Genomic DNA, 22,202 nt, shown 5'->3' with positions numbered 1-22,202 from the left:
TTCTTTGAAGAGACAAGTGACGGCCCTGGAGGAGAGAGGAGCCACTCACTCCTGCTGCGTGAGAGCGAATTAACAGCCTGACGTTCATGAGGAATCTGAACAAACCACCACACTCCAGGGACTTCCAGGCCTGAATTTATAGTCTTTGTTGTTCATGCAATTGCTCAGTTGTGTCCAACTCTTTGTGACCCTAAGGACTGCAGCACGTCAGGCTTCCCTGTCCTTCACTATGTCCCGGAGTTTGTTCAGATTCATGTCTGTTGAGTCAGTGATGCCATCCAACCATCTTATCCTTTGTTGCCCTTTTCTCCTATCCTGTCTTTCTCAGCATCAGGGTCTTTGCCAGTGAGTCAGCTCTTCGCATAAGGTGGCCAAAGTATTGGAAAGCTCCAGCATCAGTCCTTCCAATGAATATTCAGGGTGGTTTTCCTTTAGGATTGACCGATTTGAGCTCCTTGCTGTCCAAGGGACTCTCAGGAGTCTTCTCCAGCATCATGATTTGAAGGCATCAATTCTTCAGCGCTCAGCCTTCTTTATGGTCCAGTCTCACAGTCTTAGAAGAAGATATTTAAAATTCCAGCAACTTGAGCTCCGTGGTAATACTTTTTCCTCCTAAATCCACCCAGAATAATTCTTATAGGAACACAAATGCCCACACACTTGAGATGAGAGTCTGAAGGATACTGAACCTCTAGCTGGATGTGCGTTGCAGCTGGAGGTACCCCACCTTTTCTGTCTGGTTGTCTGAGTTGTGAACCCCTGTACCTGTGGTAGATGTGTGTTACACTTGAGCCCTTGAGTTCATTAGTTTTAAGAGATCCTTCATGGAAAAAGAAAGGAAAGAAGTGGAGGAGAAGTCTTAAAGCTCTTAAAAAGGGACTGCTAGTAAGTAGTCAGGAAACTTCCAGAACAGCATTCTTCATACTCCTGTCTCACTTGGGGCTGTCCAGTCCTATCCGTGAGGACGGGTGCCTGCTTTATCCATCTTGTGCAAAGACTTTCCAGACTACCCGCTCTGTTTCCACCAAGGGGAGTGAGGCAGGTTCCTCCCTCACCTGGTTTTTAGGGAAGTGAAAACATGATCGCAGAAGCCAGAACCTCATCAGGAACATGTTGAAGCAGAGGTTTCACTTCTAAGGCTCCCTGGCCCTCTGCAGGTTCATCCCTGCCTCCAGTAGAAGCGGGCGTGGGGGAGCCTGCCTTGGACGCCCTCAGACCTGCTGATTGTACAGGGCTTCCTGTGCACTGTAGGCTCCTGGTGATTTCAAGGTTGACCGCGTTGCCACCTGCAAAGCAAGGACTTTCCTCTCATCAATCGGACTGGTTCAGGTACGACTCGCAGCTCTTGGAACCCAGACTTGTCAGGACCATTAGCAGCTACTATTAACAATGGTAGAGCAGGCGGCGGTTCAGACTGCTGCACCAGAGTGGCCCACGTCTGCCCAGACTGTTCTGGAGGACGAGGGCTTGGACAGCCTTGTTGTCCGGGTTTCAAGTCTCAGTGCATCACTAATTTACACACCAACATTCGTTCACACTAGCATTCTTAGTACAACAGGACCTCGATGCTGCAGGCCTAACAACCGAGTCCTGGTGAGATGTCCCCATACACTGAAGCAAGATGACTAACCAGAAAGGAGATGCCCGTCCCTGCCTGGGATAAGCAACAACGCTGAACTGGATGCCAAGAGTTCTCTTCCAGCGCTGCAGAACCTGAGGGCTGGAAGGACTGGACAGCCACAGTGCAGATGCAGGCAGAGGGCCTTACCTGACTGGGTCCTGGAGGAATTCCCTTCGGGGGCAACTGCCAAGCCTCCTCCATCTGAGAGCGGGCACCATGCAAAAACAGGCATGAACTCCAAGAAACACAGACGAACTTTCCACCTTCAGACCATTAACCAGTGTGCAGCAAAGCATACAGAAACATATCGATAATGCTACGAGCTCACAAAGATGCCAAATACTGCTAAGAGGCAAAAAAAATCTCTTGTAAAAACAGCAGTGTGCAGAGAGGAGAAACAAATGGAACAAGCTGAAACATCAGATGTTGAAACCTGCCTTTTATCTGATTCTCATCTCAAGCACGACGGAACCCTCTTCCCACTCCCCAAAATTAGTAAGAAAGGCAAAGCCTTATGTCACCCTTGCCACCACAAACCTACCCAGGGATCACAGCGGATCAAGAAGGAAGAAAGGACCACCACTTCCTCAGCCTCCCTGGTTTCCGAGGACCTGACACACGCACAGACACGTTTGCAATTGGCACGGTTATTTTATTAGTACGAGTATACTGAAACAATAAACTTGTACTGGTTTACAGACAATTTATTTAAAACAATTTTGTTCAAATTTTGAATCAAACATTGTTTTATTATAATAATGAAATAATTTCTACCTAGAAAACCTGCAAGCACCATCAAAGAAAGGGACCATAAAATTCAATAAACAGACTCGAGTGTATCCTACAAATAGACACACCACGATTAGAAAATAGAATAGGAATTCTTCCATTTTTTTTTTAATATTTGTTTTAAAAAAGCTAGTGCAAGTACAATATTTTACACTGGAATTACAGAGAGTATGCACGCATATGGAAAAAAGTTCTCCTGTCACAATAAAAGCTCTTAACTATGTATGCACTTAAATTTTTCTTTTCAATAAGGTGCAAATCATCATCCCTTCCCTAGTTCTCCTCTGTACTGGCCATGTCAGTCTGATAGTGCCCTCAAAGTTCTGGTGTCTCTTTTTCCTTGGCCGGTGGGAGGCGTACGATTGGAAGGTTGGTAGGTCGTGAGCTGATATTAGAAAAACAACATCAGTGTGACTCTCAGAGATGGCCCCAGGGCCAGGACCCCACTGGCTAGAAATTAGGACTCTTGTCTTAACCAAAGGCCACCAGAAAATCCTGGCAGGGCTCTGCTGGAGCCTTTCAGCTGACACTCATTTGGGTATACAGGGAAAGTGAAGGCTGAGGAGGAAAAAAAAAACCTCCCCTAAAAGGCCAAAAGGGCAGTATTCACAGAACTGATGCACACAGGTATCAAGTTTAATGTTCACTGACAATAAAGAAATTCACCCCACTCCTGAACTGGATTAATTGAAGAGTAGGCGGTTCGAGTTAGGAACCAGAGAAAACCTACACACCCAGCTTGGTAACCGTTCAGACTTGCCATTTATTCCAGAGGACAGTTACTGTTACCTCGGCAAGGATGACTGTAAACAGCACTTCCAAAGGGGGCCTTCAGACTGGCCATGGAAAAGGAGACTGGCTCATCGGCCATCCCAGACAGCAAACGAACAAACTAAAGGGAAAGAAAACTTGGGTGAAGTCTCCAATTATCTGCAGTGGAAGACTGGAGTCCTTTCAGATAAGAAAAGTGACGGAAATCCTTAAGAGACGGTTACTAGAGAGCTACTACCTATTGGCCAAAAGCACTTAATTTTAATACAGCTGAACCATTTGTATGCAAGTCGTGAGGACATGAGAAACTGAAGCCGCAGTTCCCTCCCGCCATCCTACAGGTGAATGTCAGCTACCAGAAACATCGCGTGTAATGTAAGGGAGGGGCTCAGATTCTGAATTTTAAGAATTGGAGGGGGAATCTGCTCAACATCCTGCCCCTCCCCTGCCAGCTGTCCTGTTTCTGCTGGCTGGCTTGATTTCTGGACAGAATATGACTTCTGAGAAGTTGCTCCACATTAATTTTGGCCTCTTAATGGTAAAGAAAAAAAAAAGTCAAAATAAAACCAATGTGAAACGAGGCATCTCAACTGAAATTCTTGTTTAACCCCCCCCACCCCCCGCCATTGAAATGAGGTGTCGGGGGGGAGAGAAGGCTGAACATTTGTGTGTGTGTGTGTGTCCTCGTGATGAGTCCCATTTTCTTGGTAGCCAGGATCCCTTGTTACAAACACTTCTTGTTCAGAATTATATTCTTTGGGTTTACTGGAACAGGAAGTGCTGAAAATGTCAAACATCATCTCTGGAGAAAAAGGAGTTGCAATGGCTTAAGAGTTTAAACTAAGAAGGGAGCTCAGAGAAGTACTTTCGGCATAGGAATGAACAGTATTCTCTAATTGCAAAATACAGAATTACTCTCCCTCAGAAGAGGGTTCTATGTAACAAAAACCTAGAGGAAGCATAGGTATAGTTGAAGAGCCTTTTAAGTAGTAATTCTTTCAGGCCATAACCATACAAATCTGATCATTTAGACATGACATATTTCTATATACAAAAAAACATGTAACTTTCAACCTTTATGCTTTTTTTTTTTTTTTACAAACAAGGTATGAAACTCATTGTTTCAACAGATCCATATCTTTCAAACACTGAATGAATCATTTTGACATTCATTTTTCTTTTGTGCAATTTTTTAAAACATTACCTGTACTCCTCAAAGTGAGTGCTTCAAAGTTTTTTTTTTTTTTCTTCAGCTTCTCAAATTAGGTGTACATTAAAAAAAAAAAATTCCCACAAGGTATAGTGCTACAAGAAAAGATCCTATCATTAAGGTAACTTATTTGAAGCGAGGTCATCTATGTAAAAGAAATCTTAGCTCCGGAGTAGAGGTGTGCAAACAGTTTGGAGTTCCCCTATCAACAGAAACACAACACTGTCCGTGGAGAAAAAAAAGAGGAAACCAATGTAACACAATGGCATAGGCATGTGCTTTATAGAAAAGTATGTTCTCTGTATAGTTATTACTGGATGTGTTCTTAAATTTTCTATTTCAGAAATTCTGGGTTGAAAACAAAGGTGGAAGCAAAGACTTCTGCTTCACTTGAAAAGCCACACAGTGTAATTCCCCTTGCTTTCACATCACCCTGAAGAAGCAGGATTGGACCATGGAGACTGCTGGCCCTTTTTTCACCTGGGATTATCATGGGTGACTAGGAGATAGGACGTGCAAAGCGTTTTAGGAGGAAACGGACCACGGTTTGTCGAGCTGCTTACAGTTCATCAAACAGTAGCCATGACAACCAACACAGCTCAAAAAGCCTGGCCTTCTGTCCTCAGAGCTCTGCTTCTTCACCCAGATCTGAAATAGCATGGCATTTAGTGTCTTCAAAAGCATTTGAGATTTTTTTTCTCCATGAAAGAAACAGGTTTCCTTAGTAGTCACAGATGTTAAAGGGTATTGTCAATTGTTTCCTTAAAAAAAAAAAAATTCCAAAGCTATACAACAAAAATAAATTTTGGCAACATATTTCAGTAAAGATCGAACTATGTGCAAAGAGTGGATTTTATGATTTCTAGGAGCTACTGTTCGTCTTGAACATGCAGCATTATATTGCGATCTATGTGGTATCTAAGGAGAAATCCACAAGATGCAGGAAATCCAAACATTCCTTGAAGTTGTACAACCCTACTCCCAGAACAGTCAAAGTGCTGCTTCTGGACACGTCAGTGTACCACACACACGCCAGCCCCGTCCCTGAGTTAGAGGTGTGAAAGGTTCTGCAGAGTTCCTTGGGGGGAGGAGGAGTGCTGCCATTTCCCGGTGGGCGAGAAAACCCTAACAGGACACACACAGGGTCATGATTCAGGGTGAGAAATGGGATTGAGGACAGCAATGGGGGAAAAAAAAACATTCCTCCCAAAACAAACGGGGGTGAGCTGGAAAAGACACAAAACTGACCGACATAGAAAATCATCCTGAACGTCCAAATGAAAAAAGCAATTTTGGATTTCCACTTGAAAAGATTTGAGGTAAGTGGTATCCATCTCTCTAGCCGCCCCGCCCCGCCCCCAGTGTGGCCCAAACTGAAATAATTCTGAAGTTGAAACATCCTAAGGAACAGTCATTTTATATATTTAGAAATCCCTAGAAAGAGAGGTCCTTGTTTGTTGGTGAATTTTTTTTTTCTTTTCGCCCTGACTAATTTGGTGATTGTGTTCCACTGTAAACGCAAAAGGCCTGCTGTTACTAGTTTAAAAATGGAAAATGGGTAAGAACAAAAGATGGGTTAGGTAAATATTGCAAAGTGGACACAGTACAGAGGCACATGGCTGCTCCTCGCAAGCTGCGCGGCTCGGGAGGGTTCTACGCCCGGCACTGCTAGGTGGGCTACGCGGGCGCGGTGACCGGGCTGCTCTGGGGGCCTCGGGGCTTGCCCACGTCTGCCAACGAGAGGAGGGCCCCTGTCCTCCGGATGGCCTTCCTATTTGGAGGCGAGAGCTGCCACAGAGGGGCGGTGGGCATTGTCCGCAGAAGGCCCGGCCCCTCCGCAGCCACCCGCGCCGGAGGCTCGGAAGGCGCGCACGTGGTGGACCACGCTTCCCGCCCAGGCTCGGAGGAGGCGCGGCTCCAAGTCTCCAGGACACAGGCCTGAGCGGGGGGCCCACCTACTCCAGGAAAGGACCGTGGAACAGGGGCTGATCCTGGCTCGATTGCTCCAGAGTGCGCCTTAGAAATGGGTCTGCCTCCTTCCCGTCTGCGCGCCACTGTTCCTCGCGGTGAGGAGGGGAAGAGTGCGTTCTTCCCCTCCATCTCCTTTGCTCTTTTCCGCAACAGGGCGAGGGAAACGCGGGGCTTCCCCCAGAGCTCCCTGCCCCAGGGGCCTTGGCTTCCCGGAGCAGGGCGATCGCCCAGCAGGAGGCTCTCCCCTTCCTGGCTCCTTCCTTCCAGCCCTTCTCTGGCCGGCACAGGAAAAGGATGAAGAGAATAAGGAAAAAGCCGAGAGGGGCCTACCTACACTTTCTCTAGAGCGCACACTGATCAGACTCTATTGGCACGGAAAGTATTGCACACGCTAAAGAAGCAAGAAGGTAAATGGGACAATGTTTAGAAAGAACCAATTCTTCGATAGTTCCTATACCTGAAACAGAAGCACGAAAAACAATGATGATGTTCCTATTGCTCCAAACCACGCATGTTTTCCCGTTTTAGTGTTGGAGGTGTGGATCCGGTTAGTTCAATACTCAAAAGAAGCCAAAAGGTGGTGGGTGTTTCTCTGAGTCCAGGTGAATCACTGTCCTTAGTGGTACTGATGAGGACAGTCTGTATGGCAGCCCCGTATTCCTCTTACCGTCAAAACAAAAAAAGAAAAACAAAACCTAATAATTGCAAGTGCCCTGAGCAGAATATATGGAAGATTAAGCAAGTTCTCTGAACAGAGACGTTTAAAAAAAAATACAGCACTAAATAAGCAATATGACTGCAAGAATGGACTCACTCAGCTCTCTGCTAGCATGCTGAGAGGGTAATGAAAACCGAAGAAAGTCAAGGACTGGATCTAGCAGTTCAAAATCTATTCCAATGTTTTTGGTACACCCCAGAAATGGTTTCTAAAAATCATCAGTTCTGCTGAGAGCTAAATGTGAAGGAATACTGGAAAGCCAGAATGTGGGCTGACAAGAATTTTTTAAAAATCTGTGAGATGGAAAAAGTACTATTTTCAATGGTAAAAGAAAAATCAGGTATTTGTTCAGATTCGTTGCAGCCATTCCAAGTAAGAATATTTAAAAATTTCTCTCTCTTTATAAAACTTTTAAGCACTTGAAAATGCCCACTCAAAACCCACAAACAATATTTCAGATCTCTGGGGATAAAAGGTCTCAACTGTAAAAGACCCTTTCTGGGTTTGTACCAAACATTAAATCTTGATTTCAGATGGAAAAAGAAAGTCATTTTGAAAATAACATTAATAACAACAATAATAATTGTTTTCTTAGAAAAAAAAAAAACAAACTTGCTCACATATATAAATGTCTTCATGGAAAACTCTCTCAATGAATCTGAAGAAAATTCTCAGAGTTGTCCTGCTAAGACCTGGTTTTATGTGACAGATACGGTAAGAAGACCAAAAATGAATCTTGAAAGGAACATAATCTTATAAAAGGCCTAGAGTTTAGGCAGGTTAGAAAGTAATTTTGCTACATTTATTTATGCTCGTTCAGTCCCCCAAGCCTTTCCCACAATGTTATTGAATAAAAACTGCAGGAATATCACACAAATTTATAAACTCAAGATGTGCAAATCGCAAGGTTCTTTAAAAGTTCGTCTTAAAAAGAAAAACACTGGACAAAAGTGAGTATTCTTTTTTTTTTTTTCCCATCCCTTCCCTCTCAGTTCCTCTGCCAGCTCTGCATATGCTTTTTAAATCCTTTCTGAGACATCAAAGTGAAGAATGCCTCCTGTCAGGCTGTACTTGGTGGTCATTCATTGTCACATACAAGTTCATAATTCACATTCATTCCTTGAAACCACTTTGAAACTTTCAGCATCTTGCTCCGTGAAAGACTCTGCAGAGCTGAAATGTAGTTACAGTGTTTAAAAAAAAAAAAAAAAAGAAAGAAAGCAACTTAGTTTTTTTTTTTTTTCTTTTCTGTTTTTCTTCCCAAAGAGTTTAAAGTGAGATACAGTACTTGTTGAATGAGAGACCAAGATGCTTGGTAATAAAGTGTGAACGGCATTCTAAGTACTTAGAGATAGTAATATATATGCTTATCTTCAAAATCTTAATTCCTCACGTCACACTGGAATCTGAAAAAAGTGGCACCCGAGTTGTCCATTGTCATGAACTATAAACAGTACTAGAGTTAAAAGACAAAAGATTTGCAAACCCAAAGCAAAGAGCTTCTGCAGCTCTTTTGAAGGGCAGTTTGTGTCTTATCTCTTGGGAGCGAAGTCAATGCAATTAACCTGATTGGTTCTCCTAACACTGCACAGAGACCGGAGGGGGTGTTCACTCTCCCCACCCCTGCTGCCCAGCGCCCCCCCCAACCAGTGCGGAGCGATGCCAGCAGGGGCCGCCTGCCCACCACGACGCCCTGGAGACATCACTACTGCACTGGTAAAGCAGAAACGAAATCCCATGGGTGGCAGTTGCTCTTTAAAAAAATATCAGTGCAGTCAGGCCCCATAGGGGGAAATATATATATATATATATATATATATATATATATATTTATCTCTACGATTAAAAGTTGCTTTTATTGTAAAGTAAGTTGGGGGGGAGGGGGAAATGTTCTTTTACACGGTTAACTTTCCATCTGCTGTCTGGTACCTCTCTCGGAGGCCCCGATGCTGACTCTGCACAGGGGAACCGCCTGAGGACATTCCCCCAGACCTCCAATCTGGTGCCGAGAGCAAGACAGAGGGAGGCAGAGAGAGAGAGACACCCTCACGGAAGTGTCACCCAGGCACCCTCCCTGGCACACAGGCACGCGCACACGCCCCTGACGCAGCTCCCTTCCCGCAGACCACCCCTCTGAAGCCAGTGGAAGTCGGTTGCCCCCGTGGGTGCATCCACGATGCCAGAAAAGGCGGGTGCCATGGGGCCACCTTCATCTCAACCAGGATGCCACCACCTGCCTGGAGCCTGGGCTGGACCTACCCTGGCACCCCACCTACCCGCCCGCTGAGAGACATGCCCGGAAAAAGCATATGCACCAAATCACCTGCCCAACGCCCACTGTAAGTCTAATGACAAGGTTATAACAGAACCCTAAAGTAAGAGGATAACATGTAAATACTGAGTTATTTAGCCTACAGTACATCTGTTATCTGGATACAAATGATAAAGGAGGGCCAGCTTTCCCTTCCCCACGCGGCTTCTACTTGCCTACGTTAGAGCGGCCTTCGATGCAAATCTTAACCTCCTGAGAAATGAGAGAAGGCTTGGGAAGAGTCAAAGGTGGCTCGTCTTCCGACTTCTCCAGTTTGCGGGTCTCGGGTGCTGACCACCTCCTCTTCCTCGTGGCCGCGGGCTTGCTGGGTTCTATTTTGGTGAGCAAGGGTGCGGCCGGCAATCCTATTTTTTCGGGAAACTTCAGTTCGCCGTTCTCAGAGAGCATCTGGGCGCTTCCCTGACTGATCCCGTTTTCCTGCTCGGCATACCTGTGTCTACTGCCTGCGAGGCCGTCGGCCTTTGAGTGCTTCAGCAGGACGCTGGCCGGATCCACGGGCTGGCCCTTTTTAACAGAGCCGTTCTTCAGGTTCTTGAGGGTGAGCGAGATACAAACGTCCCCGACGGAGAGTTTGGAACACGGCAAATCAAAGAGCTGGCTGGTCCTCTCTGGGCAACAGGATGACCAGCCCTGTCCGAACACAAAAAAAGGATACTCTACCAAAACTTCCACGCTGACCTGTGGGAACAGTGAGAGACAGGGAGAAGGGAAAGAAGGAAAAGATAAAGACGTTTTATCCTTGTTTTATTGCATATACACATGTACACAAACATACATTTGCACATAAGCTGACTGGAAGAAAAGACTCAGTTCCCCAATCTGCCTCTACCAACACATGTAAGTAAGCCTCTTAATTTTCTGCTGTACCTGTGTTTATCATATAGAGAAGCCAGTCAAAGTCCATTCAGTATTCAAAAATATAGTTTTACTGTGTATCCGCTCTGTAGCTGGTCTTTGTTAAAACAAGTCAATGGCCCCCCCTCCCCAGTGTTCAGGCGCTGGGCGCCGCATGTGACTCACACCCAGAGTGTGTTCCTGTGCTTTATTAACTCACTGGACAGATGCTATCCTCACCGATGACAGCGCTGAACAGGCATCAGAGTTAAGACTGTATTTTAGCTTCATGAGGCAGGCACTTATGTGTTCATCACTGTGTCCCTGGCCCCGAAAAGAATACCTGGCATGTAGTTGAAAATAAACATTTGTTGGACAAATGAAGGCGTATTCTAGGAATTTAGGAAGAGGAGAACCAGAGAGAGCTGGACAAGACAGGGAGGGCTTCCCCAGGACCTGAAACCTGGGCAACACTTCAAGGGGTTTGAGGGTGCAATGAATACACAACAGTTCACGTGCTTGGCCCAGCTACATGGTCAAGCCCCAGGTATTCCAGTCAGCCTCTCTTTTATCTGGAAGACAAATATCAAAAGCAGGGGAAGCCCAGCATCCTTTCAGTAGCTATTGGTTTTTCTAGGCTGCTTATGTGCCATGCAGGCTTCCCAGGTGGTGCTACTGGTAAAGAAACCACCTGCCAACACAGGAGCTGCAGGAGACACAGGTTCGATCCCTGGGTCAGGAAGATCCCCTGGAGGAGAGCATGGCAACCCACTCCAGTATTCTTGCCTGGAAAATCCCATGGATAGAGGAGCCTAGCAGGCTGCAGTCCATAGGGTCACCAAGAGTCGGACACAACTAGAGCACGCACACATGTGCCATGTACTACCATAAATTTCAATAAATTGAAATGATTGAAAGGATACTCAAGTCCATATAAAAGGGCACAGTATTTGCATATAACCTACACACATTGTCTGCATACATTAACTCATCTACATTACTTGTAATATAATGTAAATGCTATGTAAATTGGTGCCTGGAAACTACTCAAGTTTTGCTTTTTGGAACTTTCTAGAATTTTTTTGCCCATAAATATTTTCAATCTGTGATTGGTTGACTCTACAGGTGTGGAACCCACAGATATGGAAAGATGGCTGTATTGACTAAATACAATAATATTGAAAATGTTCTGTTGAATTTCATGCACAGGTACACACACATCCAGAAACACACAAATAATTAAAATATCTCACTTTAGAAGTAGTAAGTTTTCATAAAAAAAAGTAGTAAATTTTCATGCAATTTACATGGACTATGGCTTTTCTACTTAACCTATTTTTTTGATAACTGTGATTAATCTTGTTTTAGATGCATTTCTTGAATGATATAATTTTATTTGCTCCATAGAAGACTTAAGTGTTTTTTAGAAAAAACAACTAGAATGAATTTATATGAAAGCCTATTACTATAGTATGTGTATGGGCATGGTGGTGGTTTAATCGCTAAGTCGTGACAGACTCTTGCGATCCCGTGGACTGTAGCCTGCCCGGCTCCTCTGTCCATGGGATTCTCCAGGCAAGAATACTGGAGCGGGATGCCATTTCCTTCTCCAGTGTGTGGGCATGAGCCCATATAAATGTTCATATTATCTGGGGGAAAATTTCATTGTTATGGATTATCTGAATAATGAAAAGAGAATTTAAAAAATTTTGAGTTCCAACTATCTGTTAAACATTTAGGTACATACTTCACAAAAAGTTATTTTATTTGATACTCACAGTAAACTAGTGAGAAAAATTCTGTTGTTCCAATTTTACAAAAAAGGAACTCTAAGTGTCAAAGAGATTGAATCAGTGACCTAATGTCAGAACTATACCCTGATGGAGTTGGGATTTAATCCCAGTCTCTGTGGCCCCCAAACCCGTTTTCTTTTTTCCTATGTTACTGATCTCTGTCCCTGTGAACAAAGATACTGTAGTATCACCAGAAGAGATGAACTTAACATTTCCACTACCCCAAAAGTGGTGAGTGTTATTTGGAATAAATAGAATCCAATGACCCGAGGTTACGGATTTGTTCCATGATACGAAAAATTGTGAAATAGCATCAGCCTTACATCTGCTAGGCGAATCAAGTGTCTCTCTATATATGACAGCTGATATTCAATTACAGAGCGATGTTCCCAGCATGCAGACGTATGCAGACATACCTACAAGTTACGTATCAGATGGGGACGCCCACTGAGCTCCAAGTGGGAGGACCAGCCTGGAGCTGGCTCCATGAACCCTGTCCCAAACTGCTTAAAGCCATGAGCCTCATACACAGAGTGGAGGGAACAAATCCTGCTTCAAGTGGGGTCTGTTAGCTGCATTTCCTAGGTGACCCCCCACTCCCGGGCAGAGCTGTGCTGACAGTCAGCCCCACAACTACTAACCAAGAGGCTCTTGCGGTGTCAGCCATATCACACACATTCCCCAGAGCAGCCAATATTCACATTCTGAAAATAACTTCTACTGTGTACATATCTATCTGAAGACTTTTACATGTTGCCAAGTGCGACAGACTTATTAAGACGATGGCTTCAAAGCCTTTGTGATGAGTAGTGTTAATGATGACTCCATGAGGAATGATAAGAGATGTACCTGCTCCCCCATTATATATACCATATTTGGGGGCATTTTAAAAGCCCTTCATTGTTCTATCATCTCAAAACTCCGAGAGCAGGTCTTAGAATGAAATTCTGTGAGGTGGTTGATAGCTTGAACAGCTTACCTAAAAATGCATGAAAGAAAAGTGAGGAGGAGAGAGGAGAATATTTGAGAGGTATGCTGAAAAGGGCGATGATAATGGGATTTATTTTAACCTAGGGAGCTTTGGCGAAATCTTCCCTGTCACTTCAAAGGCTTGCCTTTGGTCCCTTCCTCCTAAAAGCTCACTTTGTCTTCTCCCCAGAGAGCTCTGCCATCCCAGGAAAAGATGCCACCCCTTCAGCTGGGTCCATACAAATTAGGAGCAAAAGATTCAGGTCATCTGATCACGTTAAGCAGTTGACTGCATGGCTCAGGCCCCATGTTATTTTTCTCCTAATTATTTATCCTCGCTAATACTTATCCTCATGAATATTCTTCCCTCCCTAATGCTGTAGCCTGAATTATCTAGATAATGCACTTTTTTGGGGGGTCTGGATATACGTGAACTAAAGTAAGGTTTTGCCTATCCTTGGGTGAAAGTTAAACTCTCATTGTACATATCTCAAATAAGCACACTGAAGTAGTCATAACAATAGTATTTTCATTTTGTAATCAGGTTTGTCAGAAGGACGTAAACATTCTCAAAGGTTAACTGATCATTAACAATTAATGAAATCATACTGACAGATTTTTCAGTGAGAATGTATATGGCTGGGTCTGCCCGCTTGAAATTCCCTTACAGAGGAGCATTATCTGCCTCAAAACATGCTGTCAAGGCCAACAGGTACTACTGTGGATATGAAATAGCCATGGTGGGATTTTGTGACATGATGTCGCTTTAAACCAGAAATGAGTCTGAATTCCTTGAACTTGAGGCCCATGTGGGGCTCCCTCTGGTGCTGAGAAATATTAAGTGTTTCACACTCCAGGTTTTGCAGTTTGAATCAAGTTCAAAATGTAACACTGAGACCATGAGACTTACTGTTTAAGACCTAGTTCCTGCCTTCAATGAGGAGCCAGAACATGCATGCAAAACCAGTAATTTCACCAGGGCCTGTTTGGATGCTGGCAACCACGTCACCTGGCGATGTCCACTTGGCTATATACTGGCAACTAACTGAATGTGTCCCAAACAGACCCTTGATTCTCCCCTGCCCACTGGCACCTCCTGGGTTCCTCCCCACCTCCAGGAGCCGCGTCCCTACACTTTCAGCGTTCAAGTCAGCAGCCTGGGCATACTTTCCTGGGCTCCTCCTCCCACACCACATGCATCCAAATCACAAGCAGGTCCAAGGGGTGTTCTCTTCCAAATACAGCTACGCGATGAGACTATTTCTCACTGCCTCCACAGCCACAGTCCTGGCCAAGCCAGCTTCTCACCGGAGAAAAAGCCCTGTGAACAAACCCGGCGTGGTCTGCATCCCACCCCTTCATCCCTGCACCGCAGTAACGCTGGTCTTCCCGTTGGTCCTCTCACTCCAAAAGACACTTGTGCCTCTGGGTCTGTGCGTCTGCTATTCCCTCCACTTGCAAGCCTTCTTGCTCTGTGTGCTGTCGCCTCCTGCTCCCCCTCTCAGAGAGAGTGCCCCCAAACACCCTGTTTAACTATTCTCCATCCTTCTTTTCCCCATCCTCTTTGGCCTGCTTTATTTTTTCCCGCACCACGTGTTATCTTTTGATGCGTCATTTTCTCTCCTTCCATATTTCTCTGTTTCACCTCTGCCCATGAACTCCCAAGAGACTGTACGTTCTGGAATGGGGATGCCGTGCTGAGACACTGCCTGATTTGCTCACCGTTCTATCCCCAGGGTGCAGGACGCCTCCCGGCCTATAATGGGTGCTCAGGACAAATCTGAAAGACTGGTTCTGTGTTTGCCCTCCACGAGTGAAAACACCGCAGTGTACCACTGGCCAACAGAGGCCAACGTTTAGATGCTATAGAGACTGCCTGGGCCTGCGACCCCAGCCGGGACTCCACCGGGCTCACGCTCCCCGCCCAGAGAGGAGCTGCACCTTCCCTGGGTCCCGCTTAGCCCTTCACGGGCGCCGTTCCAGGAGAACCACAGCTGCCTCACTCCACAGCCCCCCGTCAGACGTGGCGCTCATCCTGATCCCACTGAGTCATACTTGAGTTACTTTCTCCCCAGGCGTGAGGTTCCTTTCTGCGCTAATAACCATGAATTCATTTTATGACCTTGTTGAGGCTCATGGGCTCCGATTAAACCCCAGTGAAAATATATTCATGAGGGCAGGACCATACAAGACCAAAACCTGTTATATAACTCCTGGCAGCTCGACACAGCCAGTTTCTCTTTTTTCATCACATAAATACATCCTTTTCCAAACACTTGAAGCAAACTGGAGGATGAAATGGGAGCATGAAAAGCCTTTGTCCTGGTGTCAGCTTGAGGCCCCCTCTGCCTTTCATCCCTGGATGCCTCGTATCCAGCACCTCTCTTCTTTGGGGTGGTCACCTTCCATCCTCCTGTGCCCTTTCCCGCCCTCCTCCCGTGGCTGCAGACACACCCACCGCTCCCCACGGCTCCAAAGAGGAACCTGCCCTCCCCTCCCCTCCCTCTCTCCAGCCCCACTAAACCAGCTCCTCTAAAACGATCGCCTGCAACTGCTATTCAAGATGAAGAAACCAAGACAGGGAGGTAACATCCTCACTTTGGGCTGATAATTATTTAGTGTCGCCTCCTGATCTGGCGAATGACCGCCTTTTATGATCATTCTCAGCTCTTGTGTAAGTTCAGTAAAATACCTTTAGCTACTTAAAGACCACCATATCTAAACCGTGCATGCCTAGACACACATCTATGCTGTTTGGTTGTATTTTTCAACAGTAGATTGGTGCTCTGTCTATACACACACATATGTATGTATCACCAAAAGCAAGATATAAAGAAAACAAAACGTCTGTTGTTTAAATTTGTCTCCCTTTTCCTTCATGAGAATCCCTGTTTTCACAAATGTGAAGGGCATCTGTTTTACAAAGCATTTTCTTCTCGAGCCTATTGCAAATGTACACATTCTGCCTGCCTCCAGGAGTGAGGACATGACTCAGAAGTGGGCGTCAGTGAGGACCTCTCACTTTTGGTGACATGCTTATACTGGGAATCCCTAACTTTGTCTGCAAGTGAAGTTCTGGGTCCTGTTTCACCCACAGAGAAAAGTCCGTCTGCTCTCCTCATGACCACATCTTCCATGTCAAAAAAAAAAAAAAAATTGAAAACACTGGAGCAAAGATGGAGGGGCTGACAGAGGCCCCATTGACTTCAATGTTGAAAAATCATTAATAAAAACAGTCACACCTCTTCAGTCGAGTGTAAGAGAGTCTGTGAGTGTTCTATTTAAAACATTTCATCACGTTCACGCTAAGCCTGACTCAGTCTTTGGTGGAAGCTGTTTCATTAAACCCACATCCCAGCACAGAGACGCCTCCAAACACAAGCCCCACATGACGGATGAGCTGAGTTGTTCTCGCAATGTCTCTTGGCTCCCAGAGACCCGATTGGCAGGTGACCGGGGCGGCTCTGAGGCACACGGGTCTGTCCCACTTGCGTTCCCTCCCTACCAGGGAAAATGCGTGCCTTAAAGAACAAACATGTACTATTCAGTTCTATAAGGAAATGAGCTTTCAAAGCCACAGAACAACATGAAGGTACTGTAAATTTATGTTCCCAAGTGACAGCGGTCAGTCTGAAAAGGCTACAACACTGCAGGAGTCCAACTGCATGACGTTCTAGAAAAGGGAGAATTACAGAGATGGAAACAGATCAGTGATTGCCAGGGTAGGGGGTGGGGTGAGGAACACCTATAGGTAAAGCATGAAGGATCTTTAGGGTGGGGAAACTATCTTCTAGGACACTGGAAGGCTAGATACGTGATATTACACATTTATCAAAACCTACAGCATGTAGAGCACAGAGTAAATCCTAATATAAAGTATGGACTTTAGTTAATAATAATGTATCAATATTAGCTCATCAATTACAAGTCACACATGTACCATTAAAATGCAAGATTTTAGTAACAGGAAACTCTAGGTGTCTGGGAACTCTGAACTTTCTGCTCAACTTTTTAGAAACCTAAAACTACTTTCAACAATCAAGTCTACTTAAAAAAAAAAAAGCTATAAACTACAATGGTCCCAGATAATCTGCTTCAATAACACATGTAAGATCCCCAAGCTGGGGGCACTTATATCACACACATGCTAGAGCAGAGCATTTTTCTTCTTTTGAGGGGAGGGGGAGGGAACACAGACAAAAATGTGTTTGATATTGCTTCTCTGCTGGAGCCTTTCTGGCATTAGAGCTGGGAGGATTATCACCAATCACTGGACCCCAGGGCCAGCAATGAGCTTTGCATCGAGGGCGGCCACTACCCATTTTCTGATTCATCAGGGTTCACATCCACCAAGCCCCATGTGTAAAATGCTTGGCAGTCGGTCTGCCTTGGCTGCCTAGGGACTATATAGGTGTCAGTGCTGCCTGCAGGAGGGCTCTGGCTATTTTAAGGCACCAGTTAACCCATTAAATGCATAATGCAGCCACTGACGGCTCACAGAACACCGAGGTCAAATGAAAAAATAGTGGAATGTGAGACAGTCATTTCCTAGGCAGGTTGATAAGAAGTCTAGGGGTCCCCAAGGAGAGAGGGGTCTGGAATTCTCAAGGAGGAAGAAAGGACAAACATTTTCCCTCTACATTCCTTAGGATTATATAGCAATAATGTATCCTGCCTGTGGACAGTCTCTGGAAAAAACCTGGCTAATCCTAGTATCTTAAAATGTAAATTATGGGAGTAGGTCTAGTGAGGTCTTTACAACCTCCAGACATTCTTTTAGATTCAATGTAACAACTAATTAGAGAGTATATAACTCCATGGCTAACAGTAGCGAGCGGGTACTCTTTCTGCCCCCTTCTAATGCCTATGTCAGAAGCTTTCTCTATCTCCTTTATACGTTAATAAAACTTTATTACACAAAAGCTCTGAGCGATCAAGCCTCGTCTCTGGCCCCGGATTGAATTCTTCTCCTCCGGAGGCCAAGAATCCCAGCGTCTTTGCGTGGTTCAGCAACAACCTTTCATCTTGGGGGACTCATCTGGGATTTGAACCCGGGACTGTGCAGCGAGCACGTCATTGTAACATGCTGTATGGGTGTGTGCGTGCAAGCACATGTGTACACACACACACACACACACACACACACACACACGAGTTGGGAGAAGAAAAGGACACGGAATATTAAGCTGCCACCAAGGAGGTAAAAGGAAGCAGGCAGCTCCTGACTCTGGGAGGCGACAGACAGCCCTAATGAGACACAGGGCCCAGCACTAAGGGAAAAAAGCAGCCTCATCACAGATTAAACGTCCTGCGATCATTCTGACAAAATGTCGTGTACTCTTCAGAAAAGTCGAGCCTGGGGAGCATGAGATGGAGGGGTACGGCGGCTGCTCAGAGATGGAAGCCCAGGGCTCCCCAGGGGGGCCGTCCCGGGCCGGGGGTCCCTCAGTGGGCATGGTGCCCAGATCCTTTCTGCAAAGGAGAGGTGCATGAGCCCCCATTTCTGCATTGGTCACTGATGTGCAGGGCTCAGCCATCAAATGACCCCTCTAGTCCAGCTCACACTCAGGAAAAGCAGACAGTGTAATGTGCACACAGGCCAGCGTGAGATCATGGACCTTCCTTCATAGAAACAGTGATGGTGAGGGATGCTCCTGGACCTCTCCTAGGGACTATGCCGCAGGAACACAGGCAGAGTGAAATGGCTTATGAGGCTCACTGGAAAAGTTCAGCCTTCTTTCAGACTTTGCTAAACTGGCCCTCCTTCCAAAGGTTCTTGTAAGAGCATGAAGCCTTTTACTCATTCACTTTTCAGGACCTAACCTTTCTCTTCTCAGGGTCAAAGTCCCACCCAAGCGGAAGCAAGGAAGTAAAACTAACACTGCTGACTACCCACATACTGAACTGGTTCTTTTGAGTGAATTTCCTTTCTTCCCTGGTGGCTCAGATGGTAAAGAATCCGCCTGCAATGCAGGAGACCCAGGTTCAACCCCTGGGTTGAGAAGATCCCCTGGAGAAGGAAATGGCAACCCACTCCAGTATGCTTGCCTGGAGAGTTCCATGGACACAGCCTGGGGGGACTACAGCCCCCAGGGTTGCAGAGAGTAACACTACTGAGCGGCTAACACCTTGGCTTCACTTTCCTTTCATTCTTACAACCACTTTCATTCTTCACACTACAACACGAGCTGGATGGAAGGCGCATGTGTCATCTGCACTGTGAAGCGTGTGTGCACCAAGTCCCAAAGCTCCGGTGGTGGAGGACAGATTCAGCCTCGGGTCTTTTCAGCTCCAGGTCTTGCATTTTCTGACCAGTTAACCTGCTTCCCACCCAAGCAGACGATGCTCTGCCCTCCAGTTGAATCACACTGGCTCCCATGTGGATGTTACTATCATCTCAGGATCCCTTCTGAGCTCACCATAGACTCAGGAGACCATGGGTGGCTACTGAGAGGCTTCGTGTGGTGCACACAGGCTGACAGACAATGCCTGAGATGCCCCTTTAATTCTCCTGGAGGAGAACCAGCCTGGGGGAACTGGGATGCAAGGATACTTTGCCTGGGCCAAGGAATACTGCTCTGGGAATGAAGAAACCACAGGGATGGGGACGAATATGCAAAAGCTTTTTTCTCCTACACTGCCTCACATGAAGCTTCAGATCCACCACCCTGGTGGTCTCTTATCACAATAATAATTAGGAATTCGGCCCCTAAAAATAATCTCTCAGTGAAAATACCCTTGTTTCTATACAGGGTGGCTTTCTTTCTCACTGGATCTATATGCTATTAGCATGAAGTCAGGTAACTTTCCCTGTATATCCCCTCCCCCTTTTTATTATTATTATTATTTTTTGCTTAGTGGGTGCCAGTAAATTTTACAAGGGCTGTTCTGCACGGCAGGAAAGCAAAGGAATACAAAAACCAAGAGGATGCTGAGGATATGATCTTGTATAAGGAATCATTTGCCCGTTTTAGTGATGAGCAAAACCCTAGCTCAGAGAGAGATGGGACAATTTCCTCCTACCACCGCCCAGACCCCAGGCTCGGGGCTTCTCCCACCAGCCACACCGCGTTCACCGGGGACGCCCGGGGTAGGTTACGAAGTCAAGCGTCCCTGTGGTCCTGCTTCCATTCAGGATTTACGCCAGGGGTCACAAAGTCATCCATCCTTTAGAAAACCACCCCCTTCCTCCCACAACTTTCCCAGTCAAATCCGTGATTTGGCTAATTCAGTGAAAACGCTCTGCACATCTCTCAACCTCCCTAATGGGTGCAAGTGTTAAAGAGATTTCTAATCGGTTGAGAAGACCGAGACGGGATCTCCAGGCCAGGGGAGAAAACCCCTCAGAAAGACCCCTGAGGAGGAAGGGAAGCCCTCAGCCCTTAAGAGTGTAAATTAAATCTGGACCTTTCTTCTCTCGCCCGCCCCTCTCCCTGCTCCCTTTCTCTGATTCTCGGCTGCCTCTGCCCCCGTCACTTGTGGCAAACACAGCTGGTGGAGTATTTTAGCTGGGATGATGTCAGCCTGTTTCTGATAGGCTTCTGGGTAAAGTGACACATCGCTGGCGAGCCGGGCCCTGCACTTGTGTTTCTGCAGCTTGGAACCCCAGCCACCCTTTTGAGTCCTTCCCAGCGGGCGGCCGGGCCACACAGGGGCGGCCTGACAGGCCTGAGAACAGGCCCTGACAAACCCGCTACCTTCTAATTTGCACCTTGGCCGTCAGTAAAGAGACCGGTGGCCTGGCGACAGGAAGGAAATGAGACTTCACACATGGAAGCCGATTTCTCAATCGTTTAAGCATTCGCTCTGCAGAGGATCGGGCGGGACAAGCACGCAGCGATGCTACCTCCCTCCACACTGCCAGTCAATCTGGAACCTAGAGGTCTGTAAGGCTCTGGTCTGTGGGGGCTCCTGTGGCCTTGGAGATGAGCCTGCAGCTCAGAGCTGTTCTTTACTGAAAGCTGAAAAGAGGTGCTGGGAGGAGATAGTTGCATTTCAAAATAACCCCTCTTCCTCTGCTTACCTCTGTTCACAGTAGTGCTTTAAGGATTACAAGGATCATGAAAAGAAAAAAAAATTACTTTTCCTTCTTGTTTATTTCCCAGGCTTCACTTGGGGTCTGTTAAAAGACAACTTTGCTAGTAAGTCAGCTCATTCTTTTTTCAATGAGGATCCATCCAGTCATAATCCACGTAGGATGCGGATAGGGAGCAGAAACTCAGACACGGGTAGGGAGTCCTACATAATGATGCCCTTTTCCAAATATCCTGATTTTTGCTTTTTTTTTTTTGGCATCAGAACCCTGAGAAATTTTTCTTCGGCCTCACCAAAGTTCACAGCGACATCTCGCCATTAAAAAGAAAAGTCTTCGGGGCTAAAAGCATCTGGCAACGCAGGCCCTCTGATATTGTGCAAGATCCCACATCCGGACATTCACAAGCAGTCCTGGAAAATGCTTTGGAAAATCAGACTCCCCCACCTCACTTGATCTTTTTAAAAATATTCTAAAAACAATTCAAACCATTAACTAGTTTGTTTATCTTTGACTGTCCCAAATACCAGCTACGCCCTGACCATTTTTCAACTTATTTCAAACTGAAGGAGGTGCTGTCATATCACATTCCCAGAGGCACTGAGGCTCTATAGCTTGGGAAGTTCCCCGCCTGGCGGCCAAACCTGACTTCAAGCAAGTTGGGCAGTGAAACTGCTGTTTTCATACACACGGGCGGAATAAATGCATTCAAGTGATTTAAGAAGCTGGAAAAGAGTGGACTGGAGGAACTCATGGTAATTAAGAGCTGACCACGGTTCCAGTTTTAACATGACTCAGCTTGGCTGCATCTGGCCCTTGGGGCTCCTATTTATCAGAAGTCCAGGAGATCACCTGGGACAGCCTTGACCTTCCAGATTATATGAACCATGCCTTTTATTCTCTGTATCTGATGCTTTGACATCTTGGGGTCTTGGGGTCTTGCTGACACTGGAGAGTCTGTCCCTCCCTGGGTTAGCTAATTCCTAGCCATAGCTAACAGCTCCCCTGCCAGGGATAATGCTCTTCACCTGCAAAGAAAACACCCACACCCGAGCTTCCTCCTCACTGAATGGGACTTTCACTCTCTGGGTCACTATCAGACACCTAGGGTCAGCTCCTGTACCCTCCCTTCTAGTGCCTTGTAACAGACCCTGGGCTGCTT

At 46.0% G+C, this 22,202-nt stretch overlaps 1 protein-coding gene across 14 annotated transcripts in view; it reads right to left on the bottom strand.

Annotated features, from left to right (window-relative positions):
- Positions 1–1,754: 1,754 nt before the first annotated feature.
- The window catches only part of ATXN1 (ataxin 1), a 404,589-nt gene continuing 384,141 nt past the window's right edge, over positions 1,755–22,202 (bottom strand). For 13 of the 14 annotated variants that reach the window (XM_043908469.1, XM_043908476.1, XM_043908475.1 and 10 more), the window contains 2 exons: positions 9,568–10,090; positions 1,755–8,253 (listed from right to left, as the gene is read on the bottom strand). In XM_043908469.1, the coding sequence (XP_043764404.1) occupies positions 8,159–8,253; positions 9,568–10,090 (618 nt within the window). In that variant the 3' untranslated portion in view covers positions 1,755–8,158. Of the gene's footprint in view, positions 8,254–8,902; positions 10,091–22,202 lie in introns of those variants that run through there. The other variant, XM_043908481.1, reaches the window with a different exon arrangement.

This window comes from Cervus elaphus, chromosome 7 (genome assembly GCF_910594005.1).
Source record: "Cervus elaphus chromosome 7, mCerEla1.1, whole genome shotgun sequence".
Classification (NCBI taxonomy): domain Eukaryota; kingdom Metazoa; phylum Chordata; class Mammalia; order Artiodactyla; family Cervidae; genus Cervus; species Cervus elaphus.
Note: the sequence above shows the minus strand (reverse complement) of the source record. Positions and strands in the feature narration are given on the sequence as shown.